General features: G+C 35.2%; 3 protein-coding genes across 3 annotated transcripts in view; 2 read left to right on the forward strand and 1 right to left on the reverse strand.

Moving 5' to 3' along the window:
• Positions 1-527: 527 nt before the first annotated feature.
• LOAG_06706 (CWN-2 protein) lies at positions 528-5,744 on the forward strand (the record flags this gene model as incomplete). The annotated part of the gene is made up of 7 exons (XM_003142245.2): positions 528-628; positions 1,244-1,406; positions 3,678-3,762; positions 4,219-4,511; positions 4,757-4,903; positions 4,998-5,176; positions 5,579-5,744. Exons 1-7 carry the CDS (start codon positions 537-539, stop codon positions 5,742-5,744), a joined length of 1,125 nt encoding a protein of 374 aa, XP_003142293.2. The 5' UTR covers positions 528-536.
• A 2,904-nt stretch (positions 5,745-8,648) lies between these two features.
• Positions 8,649-9,958, forward strand: LOAG_06708 (hypothetical protein; the record flags this gene model as incomplete). Its single annotated transcript, XM_003142246.1, has 4 exons — positions 8,649-8,839; positions 9,011-9,242; positions 9,413-9,480; positions 9,841-9,958. The coding sequence occupies 4 exons, from the start codon at positions 8,649-8,651 to the stop codon at positions 9,956-9,958; spliced, it is 609 nt and encodes a 202-aa protein (XP_003142294.1).
• A 1,613-nt stretch (positions 9,959-11,571) lies between these two features.
• LOAG_17507 (ZAG-1 protein) overlaps positions 11,572-16,780 on the reverse strand; it is an 8,315-nt gene continuing 3,106 nt past the window's right edge. Inside the window, exons 2-9 of the mRNA XM_020450169.1 lie at positions 16,071-16,295; positions 14,824-15,297; positions 13,938-14,138; positions 13,417-13,621; positions 12,987-13,243; positions 12,562-12,733; positions 12,243-12,343; positions 11,572-11,983 (exon numbers count right to left, since the gene is read on the reverse strand). Coding sequence (XP_020306191.1) covers positions 11,891-11,983; positions 12,243-12,343; positions 12,562-12,733; positions 12,987-13,243; positions 13,417-13,621; positions 13,938-14,138; positions 14,824-15,297; positions 16,071-16,295 — 1,728 coding nt within the window. The 3' untranslated portion in view covers positions 11,572-11,890. The remainder of the gene's footprint in view (positions 11,984-12,242; positions 12,344-12,561; positions 12,734-12,986; positions 13,244-13,416; positions 13,622-13,937; positions 14,139-14,823; positions 15,298-16,070; positions 16,296-16,780) is intronic.

Here is a 16,780-nt window from a genome sequence, read left to right on the forward strand (position 1 = left end):
TATATATATATATATATATATATATATATATATATATATATATATATATATATATATATATTTGTTTTATTACAAATTTTTGAATAAGCGCATCACAATTAATATGAGATAGTTATTTTTCTAAGTGGGGAAATTTGCCGAAATTAGATATGAGATGAAAGCATTTAAGATTTATTAATATTAAGCAACAAAATGAACGTCGAAAGCACAACTTAGGAATAGTACAAAATGCGAAATTTTTTGGAAGACAGAAACTAATTAGTTTGGTTAGTTAGTAAGACTTTCTAGTTATTATTGTCATTCACACAGTGTGATTTTTCCTAGTAGTTGCAGTATATGATTGGAATTTTACTAGTTTATATAATGGTTGAATATTTCAATGAGTATTTATGATCAATGATCGTTAGGTTTAATTAACTAAGAAATAGTCTACTGTGTTTTATTGACGTCGATTTTCCTACGTGATGTTCTAATAAATTGCAGTTATTTGTGTTGCTCAAACATTCAGTTCAAATCTGAAATGCAGAAACTTTCAGATGCGAACTATTCATTACTTATTGTTGATTTACTGGCTTCTGTTATTCCCCTCTTTGATAATTGTCAATGCTGTTATAGATGCTTCATGGTGGTTAGTTCCAGTTTTCATTTTCAGTCCTTGCTTATACTTTAAAATTTCAGAGTTAGTAAATTTATGAAACCTTTTGAAAATAAATTAGCAACTAAGAGAACTTAGATAATTTATAGTGTTCTGAATATAAAATAGGCGATAAGTAAACGTTATATAATTTGTAGTGACTTCACACTCGCATTCGGTAGAACATTTGCCATACAAAAATTGGACATTGCGCAAGTCCAAAAAATTGTTGCACAGTAAAAATTACTTGTATGTTAATGCTTGACGAGTCGCTGCAACTGAAATCAGTTGGTAGACTTAAATTAATAGTTAAACGACCGCCATAGTTGACGTCATGAACTTCTTGCTTAATCTAATGTCCAGCCGCGCTTCCAACAGCAGGCACATTACTTGAACATGAATGGTCTTCCCGTTCACTTTTTCCTCATGCTTCTCGAAATTTGCGAAATGAGAAATTTTTGTCGAAGAATTTCTACTAATTCGGACTTCTGATGCCGTAGATTTGCTAAAAGATAAATCACATGTTTTATGTTTCAATTTAAAATTCCTAAACAGAATTTTAAAAAAGCTTTGCTTAAAAGCAGAAGGTTTCGTTAATGTTAATTATAGGTCTTCAGTTGCTCAGCTAAGCACAGCAAATTTGCTAGCTGGAAGTAGTGCTCGACCAACTTGCTTAACCTTGCAAGGTTTATCGCCAGGACAGGCTCGTATATGCGAATTATTTCGGGATCATATGCCTGCTGTGGGCGCTGGTGCTAAAGCTGCAATTGCCGTTAGTTTTTGCGTTCATTGCTTTCATCCTTTTTACAACCTTTCTAAATTTCAGTTCAGCAAAAATTGAAACCATTAATATAACGAAAACTAATCCAAATACTGGACCTATAATTAATTTTCATGAGCGTCATCACTCCCTAAACAGTATTCCCGAAACATCGGAGAGTAATGGTGTGATCAAAAATAAATTATGATAAAGATTGTAAATTTCTCGCCAAAAATGTTTTATTGCATTGTTGGCTTGACAAAGGCTTCAAGCTAATCAAAAAATGTTGCGGGACCTCTTCTTAGCCTCGTGAAGACATACAAACACATTGTTGATAAGCATATTTCTTTTGATTTTAACAGATTTAACTAGTAATGCCAATAATATAAAAGAGTCAATTCATATGGCTTGGTTATGGGAGCATTTGAGATATTCCAATAGTTGAAATGTATAGTTGGAAAGCGTAGTAAATATATGGCTGAAACGGTCTATAACCAATCAGTAGACTCAATCTCTTTAAGAATCTTTAAGAATGACTAAGGATTGAGTTCCATGTCTCTTCTGTTGGGCACTTTGCTGCAAATTTATGATTATCATTTATTCATCATTTAATTATTATTTACTCACTTCACCAAAGGCGGATATAGTTTATTGATTTTGTGGTATTCATTGGTAAATGAAAAAAAATACGAGAAAAACACGAGGGAAAAACAGGCAGCGATAAGATAAAGAGAGGAATGAATGATTACTTTAGTCGTCTCTTGTATTCAATGAACCGGTTCCTCGAGAAGGGAGTTTGTTTAATATTAATTCGCTAGCATTCTTCTTGTCACTAAATATCAAAACTGATATATAAAAAAGAGGAGAAGGAAAGGAACTCACAAGAAAAAGGATTTGGGAAGATTGGAATGAATAAAAATCCTATTTTATTTGACGTGAAATGCAAGTTAGAACGGTATAAGACTGTCTTTGATTGTCGGTCAGAAATTTCGTTCAAATTAAAAGTTACTGTCGAAATTATGAATAATTCTGTCACATTTTTTTTTCGCTATTGGACAATTTCCGATCATTTTATTATTTTTTTTCTTTTTTTGGAGGGGAGGACGAGGGGGAGGAGTGGGGTAGGAATAAAAAAACTTTCAAGATCAGAAGGAAACAATTTGCATACCTAAGCGAGCAAATTTCCCGAAATATGTTTCAAAGTCAGTAATTTTAAGAATTGGCGGAGGAGTCGCACTTCTTTCTTTTAAAGTTTACACATTTTTCGAGATGTTATTCAGATGGGAATTTCAATCTGGCGGTTTGAAAAATTAATTGTTTAATATGAAAACATTACTTAGATGCATATTATACTACCAACTACCAACATTGTACGGGGATGCCATACCATACCAATAAACATAATATGTTATTGAGAACTGAAATCATCTGGCTAAGTATCGTCGATAACGAAACAAAAACGTCCTAATGAAAATGCTTAAAAAATTTCTCGAAAATGAGGAAGGATAGTGACTGAAAGAAAAAGAATAAAAAGATAATCAGTGCTGATAAAATTTGAAGGTTGATAGGTGATATGAAGAAGGATTAAAGGAGCAGCAAGCAACTGAGGTAAATTGTTTGGAGGAGGGTTAAGGTGACACAAAAGTGCCATTTTTTGCCAATTTTTAAGTTGTGGGGAGGTAGAAAAAAAAAGTAACTCTTCGTCTTCCGCTCTGTCAATTTATTCTCCACAACATCGCAATTCACATTGCATACCTACATAATAAATCTCCTTTCATGACTTTACCACTCGTCCTTTTATAATGCTCTTCTTTCCAAATATCATTTTAAATCCAATATTCCGTGTACTGTATTTTTCGCTTTGTCTTCACACGATGTACTGTTTATGTAATTTCCATTAATGAAAACTATAAATACGGAATAATCTTGACTTGTTGCGCAAATTGAACACTTCGGGATGTACATGCGTGGATGTATCCGACATTTAATCACGCTTCTTACAATCGCATAAGATGTTTGACCAGATGGGTGAATGGTATGTAATAATGCTTGCGTGACATCTAACATCTTAATTTTGTGAAACTTGAATCCACAAAATTAAGGTGTTTGTAGGTGTTTGAACTATAGATTTTTGTTAAATGTTAAACTCTGAAATTTCTCTTAAAACTTTGTACTTCAACTTCACATTATCATCTCACATAAGTTTACTTGAACAACAGCAATTTTCAAAATTACTCGTCAAAGTACTTATTAGTCTTCATGAGTTTTTTTTCTTTTTTTCAGGAATGTCAGCATCAGTTCCGTCATGAACGATGGAACTGCTCTACACCGTATGGCTCCGGTTACTTTGGTCCAGTTCATAAAATCGGTTAGCTCTTCAAACTGCTGATTCCAACAAGTTTTGTATTCCAAGTAGACAACTCGGTCGCCGTATTAGCTGTTACGGGAATCAGACGGACAATTACACATGCTTTGACTATTTACATGTGATTCCTTTTAGAAGTCACATGTAAATACAAACAAAAGCGTCATTTTTATAGTTGTATGTGGGGCCAGTCTGAATCTGAATCCAGTCTGACTCTCTGAGTCTGAATCTATCTACAAGCAAACTTGAGGTGTAGTATATCTGGTTGTTCAATCCAGGTGAAATGGTAGGTTTCATCTCTGTGAAAAAATCATATAGTACATCCTTTACATAAGTCTTAATATGATGAAGATAAGGCAATCGAAAGCATCGGTAGCCTTGTCAACTAATGAATAATTTTATTTGACGATTGATTAGGTGTTAGATGGTCATTATCATCTTCAAATGAAATAAATTCAGGTTCACGAGAAGCCGCTTATACATATTCGATTCTGTCAGCTGGTGTGACGCATGAAATAGGTCGTCGATGTCGTCTCGGTTTGTTGCAGTCGTGTGGTTGTAGTCAAGCACCACGACCTAGTACTGTTAATGAGAAATGGACTTGGGGAGGTTGTGGTGATAATATTGAGTATGGCTACAGATTTAGTCGTGACTTCATCGATGTTCGAGAAAAAGAAGAGGGTTTTCCCAAACGGTCCACTGATCATGGACGTTCACTGATGAACCGGTGGAACAACGAGGTCGGCAGGAGGGTAATTTGTTTTCATCACTATGTGAATTACATTGAAATCGCTCATAATTGAACTTCCGCACGACTTCTACCTTCCATTTCTAGAAATATTTGTTTAAATACAAATGCTTTGAGATAAAAAAAAAGAAATCCATATGTTAATTCTTCAACTTTGAGTGATTGTACAGATATAATAGGAACTCATTTTTATGATTATATTCTGCATCCTTCACATATTTCTAGTTTCTTAATAATATTAATTTTCAGCTGCTAAAACGAAATACTCGTCCAAAGTGTAAATGTCATGGGGTGAGTGGTTCTTGTAACATGAAAACATGTTGGATGCAGCTGCCAACTATGCGACAAATGGGAGCTATTTTACTGGGAAAATATCATACTGCAAAACGGATCCAGGTGATGATTGATTTCTTCAACATATAGCCTTATTTTTATCGGGGATAGTTTGGAAAACGGGTATTATTTAAAGTTATAAGAAAATAATTTATAGATTAATACACGCGGCAATATGCAAATTAAAACTCAACCAGGAAAAAGAGATCGAGAAAAAAGTGGAGGACGGAAAAATCGTGCTTTACAAACAGAACTTGTTTTTCTGGATGACAGTCCTGATTACTGTATCGAAAACAGAGTGCAAGGGACAGTGGGCACCACAGGGCGAATGTGCAGGTTCTTTTTCTTGTAACTACCACAGAATTAAGTTTTATTTCAATCGATTTAGGGTCAGGTCTGTTGCTAGCATTGACAAGAAAATTGAAGTGCACAAACAATAGGGTTTTCCTTAAATGTCACAGAAACGATTACGACATACGGTAAAGTAAACACTACTAGAGGGAAAAAAAATGAGATTCATACAAGGTCACAGTTGTGGTCAACGTGCGCTGATGTCAGGGTTACTTCCAATCAGGCGCATGAGACAGTTGCTACAAATGTCCCGTTCCTGCTCAACAGAGATGGACCGATAGTGCACTGGTTGTCGCAGTGGGAAGACGATGCCTATTACCATGTTTTGAAGTATATAATCTTCCTACTCATGTTTCTTTCATTTAATCTTTTTTTTGTTTGTTTCAGAATAGGTTCGCATGGTTCCGAAAGTTGTGATTTTCTCTGTTGCGGTCGTGGTTATAACAGTTATACAAAAGAAACGGAAACAAAATGCAGATGTAAGTTTCAATGGTGTTGCAGAGTGGTGTGTCAGACATGCGTCAATCAAACACAGGTGGATATTTGTAAATAATCCAAGGAGACAAATCGTTTCATTATCTTCTTACTCATCCTTCAATGTAACATGCATCATCATATAGCTCGGGGATTTTGTAGGAAACATTGTTTGTACCACAGTTATTTGTGTGCTATCGACTACTACGTAGCTTTAAACTTTGGAAGCTTCCTTTATTTTCAACATTCCACATATAAATTTTTCAGTGTTTTCCCATATTTTTGGCAGACTTTTTGGGCTTAAATGGAAATTTTTTTGTTTTGAATTTTTCACATCGATTTTGTTTGGATTTGAAATACTATTTCAAAATATCATTTTAATATGAATAGTGCCACAAGCGTTTTAACCCCATATTGTAGCCTACACAGCATTCCACTGCCCTCTTTTTTGTTAATTTCCCGAAATTTTGCATTTTATTCATTTGTTTTACCATTCTTTGTGCTTCAGTAGCTTAGTATTTAGTACTGAAGAAATTCTTTTTAATGACTTCTTTTTTGGTCTAAAACGTCGTCATTTCTAACTATTACTGTTTAAGGTCCAGCAAGCTTCTTAGCTCTATATCTTTTTATTTTTCTGCCACCAAAATTACCTGAAGAAATCCGGAATTCTCACTGGTTAAGAATTAACTAAAAGATTTTTCCAACTGCTTGAATTGAAAATTGAAAATCGCTTTAAAGATCTTGACTTCAGCAAATCTAAGTGCAGTTCAAAATTTATTTGTCGTGTAAATGCTTTTTCAACGACCTCTTTAGTTGTTAGCGTTGTACAATATTACCTCACTCATGTTTTCTCTTTTTTTTTCTGATCATAAACTATATTGCAAGCTAAGTTTTGATGAACCAGAAAATAGTTCAGAATTTGTGTGAATTTCATGAATAAGTTTGGAGTTTGCTACCAAATGGAAGTTTTGGTGCATCTTTGCGGTGAAAATAGAGCTTGGAATTATGTTTATCATATATTAATTTGCTTTAATAAAATTAAAACAATTTCACTGAAGACTGGACGATCTTTTTGGTCATTTTAGAAAAGTGTGATGATTAAATTTTGCTGGAAACACATTATTAATAATGATAAATAAGCATGTGATCGGCTTCGTATTAGTATCGATTCAAAAAGGAGCTGTAGGTTGCTAAAATTTCTCATTTTAAATGATTAGATTTGAATGCGAAGCCGAGACATAATACACTACTTTTGTTTCTGACCGTTTCATTGTATTTGAGCTGTGGTATTAATTGAAATCTCAGTGATGTTATTTAGTAAGCTGTCTTTGTTGCAAACTTGTAGATTTCCAATACTTTGATGATGGCAAGGAAGAGAATTAGCAAATTACCAATGATGGGGGTGTCATTTCAATGAAGAAAAACAGCGAAGGTACTATTTTCTATCTTTTCATTAACCGCATGATATTCCACAGAAGTTTTTTAGTGAGAAATTGGAGCACGCATACAACACGTAATGATCAGGTGTACCTGATATCGACATCGAGTAACTTGAACGTGGTAGTTTGACTGGAAGTTCAAATTTTCAGATTTTTAAATATTCTTTATTGTCTGTCTTCATTAAAAGGGTCTGTGAACCGATTACGATTTGTGGCTGTCAATTACATTTTTTGTGTAGTGTTGCTCATGAGCATGTAATGAAATATGTATTGCTCCTGTCTCTAGTCATTTGTTTACTAATCATATTTAGTATTTCACATGTTGCATTTTACTTATGGTCACTTTTTAATAGCATTTCCGCGCAAGGAGATAGTATTAGCAATCTTCGAGTCATTCAATTTTGACAATACTCGAATTTCGAAAAAAAGTGTTTGCATATAAGTGACAAGTCAGGACTCCTGACCAGTTGCGAATTAAGCTTCCGCAAGTAATTCCAAGGTATGTAGCTTTTTCTATTTCGGAATTGTACCCGTTATCTTTTTCATGTAGAATTGAGTTCAATTTCTTTTTGCATTTACTTTCATTCTTTGGACTTTCAGGGTATCCTAGAAAATGTGAATATATCGTACGGCCGCTATGGACTGTGGTGATCAAGATCACCTTAGCACTAGATTGACAGGACAACGTTGTTTAGATGCTCCTCTTCAACATCACTTAAATTTGAGGAAATTCGTCGTAGAGGAGCAACCACTCAATTCAAGTCAATCTCTGTTCAAGAAATAATTGTTACCTGGATTTAATTACTGGATTCTATTTAAGCTGAAAGGGTCTGCATATAATTGCCGTACGATATAAACTGGACTTGTTGAAGAAATCAAATATTTAGTTGTTTCGATTCTCGACCATTGTTAGGAAGCCTAATAGTGAATACTTCAGTGAATAAAAAACTTATTTCTAGACGTTTAACGTGTTGAAATCCCTTTAATTAAAATAGAACTTTTGTGGGGGTTATTTCTTAATCGATCGTTGAAATCGAAGGTTAGGATAAACACAGATGTGAACTTCTGTGCGTTTAAAATTTTGAATTTTGTAAAATCCTAGTGTTATTGACCGCCTCCCGTTTTTTTCTTATGGTGGTCCAGATATTGCTGAAAAACTTTGTTCCAGTAAGATTAAAAAAAACATATCATGCTATGCTGGCAAAAGTTCGAGAATAGAGTAACTTACAGACTGTATTTGAGGCACGTAAAAATTGCATCTTCCTGCGTTGAAATTCGTCCTCCCAAGTTGCCTATCTGTTGCAAGTGATAAACAACAAAACTTCCCATCGCCATCAGAATGGAAAGTATCAAAGCAAAGTCTATTATGTATGTTGTTGCAGAAGAGTTTAATAAGCAATCATTCGATTTGTTTTAGATGCAAATTTCTGCTTCCTTTCTTTCCCAAATTTCTTAATGTTTCCAAGAATCCACAATTCACTGTGATAATTTATCAATAATGATGATCTGTTGTTGTTTACAGCCGCATTTCGATGTATAATTGAATGGTCAGCTCCCTACAACATACGTTTAACTTGCATGAATTTGGTCTGACTTATCGGAGAAAAGAGCACATAAAGCCAAGTGCGCCGGGAAAGAGGATTGAAGCAGCAATGTTAATTTTATTGACCATATGTCAAGGTCGCAAGAGAGCTCTTCAACTGGATGATTTACAACAAGAATGGCGGCTCATTAAGTAAAGCCTCCTTTCTTCTTTATTAACAGCACAATCCTCATTAGTATCTCCTCCAGGACAACTCACGTAGCTCATTAGCACGGAAAACCCCCTTCTCCCTTGTTCTTGGTCCCTTTCATATTCAACTCTAGGGTCATTTGTTTGTTCATTTACCTAAGGTGAGATCTTAAGACGATCTTTGTTGTGCAAACACATACGGACAGATACACGCACACACGCATATATACACGCAGATACACACATGTACAAATATTTCCCACAAACATGTGAGAAGGGGAAAAGGGGAGACAAATCTATTCTGTATCTATTGGTTGTCGCAAATTTGATGTCCAAAGTGCTGCATGAACTTCAAATCCGAGTTCCCAAGGGAACACGTGCAATACTGAGTGTAGCCAAAAAAGAGGTACAACCAGTTCAGTGTAGTAACAACAGTTTTAATAGATAGCCGTTGCAGCTGTGATCGATCACTGCTTTTTTAGAACGATAACGGACATTTCCGATGACTATCAGTGCTTCAGTAGCACGATCTAATGACTGCCCTAATTCATTTAACAAGAGAGATTCGTTATTCAGATAAGTGAGATGCGCCGCCGCACCAAAGCGGTAGGATGGATAGTGAAGGTTTCATTTCCGATTCATGAGTATAATAACCGACTTTCTCCATCTGCTTAATAAAGTACCACCTTCCAAACAGCACTTAAATTACAATTCTACACTGGTATCAGGCAGGACCGTAAACTCACATTGGCACTTCAGTCAGACCAGTCAGTCAGACTGTATATGCTTAAGATTTTTATTCGGAATGAAGCAACTACCAATTGTGAACATTTCTTTTGAATTATCCGGACCAAATGCAAACCTCAGTCTGCTCTCATCTAATTCAAATCTGCTAACCTTATCCCCGCTAAATTTTAATCCTAAGCAGAGGACAGACCATAAAAATAAAATCGGACAGTCGCAGGCAAATATAATATCATCACACCCATAAATCTGTATTACAGCGCACATAAATTACTTCTACTAATGAATCGCCTTCCGCAATCACGAACAAATGCAACGCAGCTTATTGCACGCTCTCCCCTCTGCAAACTCCCGGAATTAATTTCGCAGAAAAGTTGATATGGACTTCTAAAACTTTCCACTTAGCTACAACGAGATAGAGAAATTATAATTCAGTCCAGATGTACCTACTTCAAACTTGCAATGCGTCGACATCTGTTGGACAGATTAGTGTAAAGTCCGAGTTTGATGTTTGATCTGAGGCGAGTGACGCCTTAAGAATGATATTAAGGAAATGCTTAACACTTCAAATCTCCAGATTTCGTGATGCATCCGAACTAATTCACATTGATTTCGACTGTTTCCAGAATGCTTTTCGAACTCGCTCTATTAATATTGATATTACGAAATTAAAACCATTAACTTCGCGTACTGCATACCCAAAACGTTGCAAAAAAACCTAAAGGTGCTAAAGCTGCATGAACCACTTATTACCATTTTTATTTAATTCATTTCCGAATTTGAAGCTTATCTTGAATCTCAAGACTTTAAGTGAAACTATGTACTATCCTACAAGTTTCAGGGAAACAAAAAGTAATGTAATAAGCGCTTAAATCATATATCAAACAATACAAGCCACTCATTCATCACCGTACAATCTATTCAAAGTTTACCTTAGCAAAAAACATATAAAGACCTAGCATGATCAGGAAAAATTGAAAGGTTCCCACTTTTTCAACAGCTAATGTGGGAAGATTGAAGTAACACCCCAATAAATACATTACAATTAATGCAGTTCCACCTCACTGAACACATTTCAACAGAGAAATTAGCAAGTATCAACCCTTCACTAGTCTCATCTGACTTTTTAAGATCGTCCCTGTAAAATATTGTAAAAATGAACAATAATCTTTTTTTTTTTTAAAATGGACAATAATCGTACCAAAAGTCAGCGGTAATTCAAATAGTGCATTCCGAAACAAAAAATCAATTTCACAAGCATGAAAAATAGAATAATTTAGAAAACATAAGTCTTGAGAAAAGCTGATAGAAAACTGTAAGACTAGAAAACGAAAAGCAAATTGTTACAAGCTAGATTTAAGACTTCCAATAAATGGAATATTGAATAAACGAGTTGGCGAGCAGTTCAGAGATAAATTTGAATACTAGTTTTTATAGGTTGGATGGAAGTTTAATGAGACTGCTGAATGTCAAAAAAACAAATTCAACTTGTTGCAGATTCTAGCGATCACTTTGATGAGTTTTTTTTTGACCATCAACCAGAAACTCATCAACACGTTTGTTGAATAATTGATTTTAAATCGGCATCTATGTTCTCATCAAAAAACCAAGTGAGGTATGTAAGAACTGCACAAAAAAAATTGAAATCTTTTTTTACATCGAAGCACCGGTGGTGGAGATCGAAGCATCAAGACCAAAAAGCAACGATTGCACAAGGACAACGACAAGAAATGGTCAACTTTCAGAGTAATGATACAAATCATTAGTTTGTTACTGAAGATTATAACAGACAACATAATAAATCTACATTTGTCGAGTAGTTTAGATCAAATTTATGATGGATATTTCATTTTCACAAAATAAAATCGCCTATTTCATGTCAGGCGGTTCTGGCTATTTTGGCATCCTTGATAATCAAAATACAGAGAATATGTGAATTCTTTCGAAATGAAGTAGAATTTTAATAATCATCAAATCTCTAAATCAAAGATGTCCGTTATCAATGAAAATCGGTACTGGACTTGAATCGTAAGTGACTTTGTACCCAAAGGAACGAACAGAGCTAAGCGAAACAAGGACAACAATTCTATATTTTCTAGCACCGTATCAATTAACAGCTTCACAGCTCACGCAAATCACAACAAAAATATCGGAATTTTCAAAAAGATCCATTTTCCTTGGAAAATCGAGGATAAAAAACCTTTGAAAAAGCTGCCAAATTCCACAATATCTTAAACGCTCACCAGGAAACTGGAATTGAGCCACGTACTCCTGTAGCAAAAAGCGTATAAGTTCATTGGATCAAATCCATTAGTCTCTATAAGGCTTGCAATATGAATAACGGTGATTCATATGCTGCGAATAACTGCCCGAATGGCTAAACCGCTTCAAACATTTGTCACACTGAAAATTTTAGTTTCACTAAATATTACTTGAATCAATCATCAAAATCTTTACCCATAAAAAGTTCCAATAAAATTAAATAATGAAAAGGCTTCCGATTTTCGCATATCATACATTTCTCAAGCAGCTATACTGAACTAAAAGTGATTTTTAGTCAGAATTTAAATCCCTTGCTTCTATTAAAAAAAGACGAATATCAAAAATCCTAAAATATCTGCGATATTTCGAAAGAAAGAGCATGCCAAACAAAGGAACCCACCTGGAAAGGTTTTTCACCTGAATGCAATCTTTTGTGTTCCGTAAGATGATGTTTGTGTTTGAATGCCTTCTCACATACATCGCATTTGTAGGGACGCTGTCCTTTATAAAAATTCAGTTTCAATTAACAGCTAACTAATGTGATTTTCCGCTTACAGTCCAAAAAATATTTGTTACCCGAAATATTACAACTTAAGGTTTGTACTCAAGTTGTCAGGAAGATCTGCCCCGACCACAAACCAGTGTTTTTACAGCGACCAAATATCTTGTAATTTATTCGTAATTTATATGCCTATTCCACTTAATTCTTATTAACAAACCAGAATGTTCATATTTGTGCCTTGCCAACGAACTCTGCTTTCCGAACATTTTATCACATTGATCGCACGCATAGAGGCCTTCTTCATCAGTTCGATGTGGTTTCCAGTTTAAACGATGGCGCTTTTCACTCGATGAAATGTCTGACGCGTTATCATCATTATCATCACTTTGCTTAAATTTGGTAGCTTCAGATTTTGTTAAAGCAATTGGACGAAATATTATTTCCAGCAAAATTGCCTTAACATTCCTCAGTGAAATAAAATGCTTAATGATTCATATTATCTAGCAGTAATAGCCCTGCACGGAAAGTAAAGGTATAGTGACATATCTAAACGACATATTCCGTATTGTAAACCAAAGCCCATTCTGTATTATAAACAATCTCCTACAAAGACGCCACCGCTTATACAAAAGAGGTGTCTACCTCCAGAACTTTCTGAAGACCTGCTAAACCGTTGATACCCAACATTGAGTATTGTGACATAAACACACTACTGGGCCAAATACTTGATGACAGTGCAGCAGCCGAATTATCATCCAATAAACCAGCATCCGAATTCGATTCACCTTCCGAGTGAGACCTGGATGCCGAAGTAAGTATCGTTGGTGGAGTCTCTGAACGACCCTTCGAAGCTTGCAGCAGTGTTCCACGTATTGTTTCACTTCCTTTCGGAATAAATCCTGAATTATTTAGAGAGCTTTTGAATTATGAAGAACTACTCCCTTATAATTTACAAAAAGACTTTCTGTTCCTCCAAGTGCTTTTTTAATCAAAATTTGTAAAGTTCATTTAAATATAGTGTTGACGAAACAGGTTTTCAATTTCGCTGAATTTCTATCGAGAAAAACCGAACCAATGAGACTGCTAGCAGACCAGTAATCGTCCTGATTGAAGTCTTGTCTTTCTCCATCTCCCTCAACTCGAAAAACAGATGTTTGTTCAGCTGGGACTGCTGCTACTACAGTTGTTTCATCCTTTACTGATAAATCAAGTGGTAAATCACGAGCAGCATCCGATGTTTCACTTGACGGTAAATCAGTTTTCGCCGTTTGCTCATCCTGAGAAATACAACCGTTTAAATGAAACACATTTCAAATAAAACGTCATTTCTTCATATAATAAATAACACCCGAATGCTTTACTAGCACCACTGATTCGAATTCTATCCATTATGATGACATTAAAAAGTTCAATATACTTACATGTTTAAAGTCACAAATATGTATTCAAGATATGAGAGATGAAAGTTACTTTAAATCCAACAAATGTCATAAAGATTAAATAAAAAAAATACACATAAAATGAACTGAATTGAAATGACAGAAAACCAGACAGTTCAAGACTATTATACGATACAAACTGACAATTCTTTACCGATAGGCCGCTGTTCACAAGACCGCTACACTGTTGTGCCCAAGCAGCCATCAAACTTAAAGGATCGTTAGCAGCTGCTACTGCTGTAGCAGCACTTTGAAATGATATGGCATTATTCCACATGGAACGCGAGTATCGTTCGCAGGCTACACTTAACCGATTACTTCGCCGTTCCTTTGCTCGGGTATTTTGAAACCATACCTGTGGGAAACAGAACAGTGAAGAAAACAAATCTAGATTAAAAGATAACTGTGAAGGAATATCTTATGACTGGATTATATCCAAAGATTGTCGAGATAGAAAAGGTGTTCTGGAAATGGGCGGTACGGTAAGTGAAGATTATAGCAGGCGACAACATTACCAATAAGATTCATTCTTCATGACGCTGCAAACACCGACATTAATAATAGACCAACTATACGAACTAAACAAGAACTTAGGGATGCTAATCTTAATTTCTCGGTAATCATGTCATAATGGAATGGAGACAAAAAGTGTTGAAGTTAAACGCATCAATATGGTTTTGTTATACTTGACTGACTATCCCCAATTCTAATACATTGAACAGAATTTCTTAAAAGTGGTTAAACTACCCAAACAGTGCCCATGACTTTCTCGTCATTGTACGCCTAGCAGAACACGAATATATTTCCAAAAATAACAAACAAAAACCCCCTAATGCAATAATCCCCACAGCAGCTCAGAGAAATCGAATTAATTTGTAAATTTTGTTCTGACTTTTGTTTAAGCTCTCTCGTTCCTGAACACCTTGAATTTAATTACCGAATCAGCCCGTAACACAGTAAGCAGAATATACCAATCGCAGTTTGCAAAAAAAAGAAAAACTGCATAAACTAAGGAACAGTCAAACCAAAAACGAACAAACCTGCACTACTCTTTTATTAACTCCAATTTGTTCAGCAACAGCAGAAAGTTCATATTTTGATGGGAATGGGTTACGTTTGAAGTGAGCATGGAGAATAGCAACTTGAGCATCGGTAAGAAATGAACGGGACCGTAACGGCTTCCAGGTAGCACCACTACCAACAATACACGAGTTTGGTAAATCGGACCCACTTTGCGCTTCTTGCTGTTCAGCACTCTCACCAGAGGAACGGGACCTTTCCAGATCATCGTGGTGTGCCACACCATCCTGATTACTTTTTTCATTTTTAGCACATGAATTCTTCAAGAGTGTGCTATTCTCGATACCATCTTCAACATCGTTTTTACTGTTTTTACTATATACGCCTGCAGAGACCGTTCCTTCTACAGTGCAATTACTATTGCTGAAATGACGGGCCCAATAGCTGGCCGACAATGCCGATGATGACGTTGACGAACCAGTGCTACTCGCTGCCTTAAAATAAGTTTTTTAAAAAAGTATTTTTCCTTTAAATATAACCGCAGTAACTAGACATAAAGAATGGACTTGTATAGATATATATGTATATATATATATATGTATATATATATAGTCTTAAAAATGATGGAGAGAAAATTCGGCGAATAAAACCTTAAAGCAAAATTTGCAATACTATCAGTGAATATAAATGATACTTGTGACATGCCTTGGTGAATACTGTAAATACATGTAATCTTTGAAGAATTCTAGAGACTATAATGTAAGTGCCGGAAAGAGGAAGGGAGAATGTCGTAAAGCGATATAATAGTTTATCGTTCTTGAATGGTGTTCAGGACATCTGTGTGATTAAGTCAGTGTTTTTTTGTGATGTAATATATTGAAGAACACAGATTTAATGTCACAGAATACATTTCTCTGTCTCGCTGTCCTGCTCTTAATAGAGATTTCCTGCTTTCATTTTCTCCATTCCTTCATCACATGCACTTCAACTGCAATCAGCAAGGTCTTCGAATCACCCAGCTATCCTAGTTGCATAGTTAATCGTAGTAGATCAAACTCTGAGAAACGATTACAAATGAAGATAAATTGAGGAAGATAGCAGAATAACAGTTCTTGAAACCGCAAAACATTTTTTGCAACACTTCACTAAAACGCTGACCCTCCTTCCCCAAACTAAAAGAAATAAATTTCCCTGGTGAGATATTAGTTTTCCTATTGATAGGAACCTAATTTGAAAGGAATTTCCTTTTAGAGAAAAGAGGCAATACCTGTAAAAGTTGCTGTTGCAACAAGGCCGTATAAGGACCGACATTTGAATATGCAAAATTATGCGCTGTCTGGAACTGCAACAAAAGTGCTCGGTAAAGTACCATTTGATCGCCAAACTCAAATGCTGTTGATGAAGCCTGTGTTGCAGCTGTAGTACATTTCTTGCTACTCATGTGGGAGGAATACGAACCCGAATGTGAAAATCGCTTCTGACAATGTGGGCACTGTAATGAACATTTTGCAGCGTAAATTACAGGTACATAACGCGAAAATGTCAGTGATAAAACTGTATGATGTTTATGTATTCGAAACAATAGGAATTATCAACAAATTTCCAACTCAAGTTCCTTTCACTGATTATGCCTAAACATGTAGCTTATAAGGTCAAAAGAGAGCAAAAGATTGGTATTTCGTTATGATAACATATAGTGCTAAACATCACGAAAAGAAAGCTACAGTAAATGTTGCGACAGGATACAACGTATCACTGAAATGAAGATGTAAAATCAAAAAAAAATGTAAATTTTATTTCAACTTTAAATATGAAATTGACGAAGACGATGGAAATGACTTGAGAATGTTTATTAACACTTTCTTACTATTGTAATGATTAATGTAACTGTATCAGTGTTTTGACGCAAATAGGAAAAATAGAGGAACAAGGTGAAAAACACAGTTGAACAGTTAATAGAGGAACATAGTTGATATC

Source organism: Loa loa (genome assembly GCF_000183805.2).
Source record: "Loa loa unplaced genomic scaffold supercont3.85, whole genome shotgun sequence".
Classification (NCBI taxonomy): domain Eukaryota; kingdom Metazoa; phylum Nematoda; class Chromadorea; order Rhabditida; family Onchocercidae; genus Loa; species Loa loa.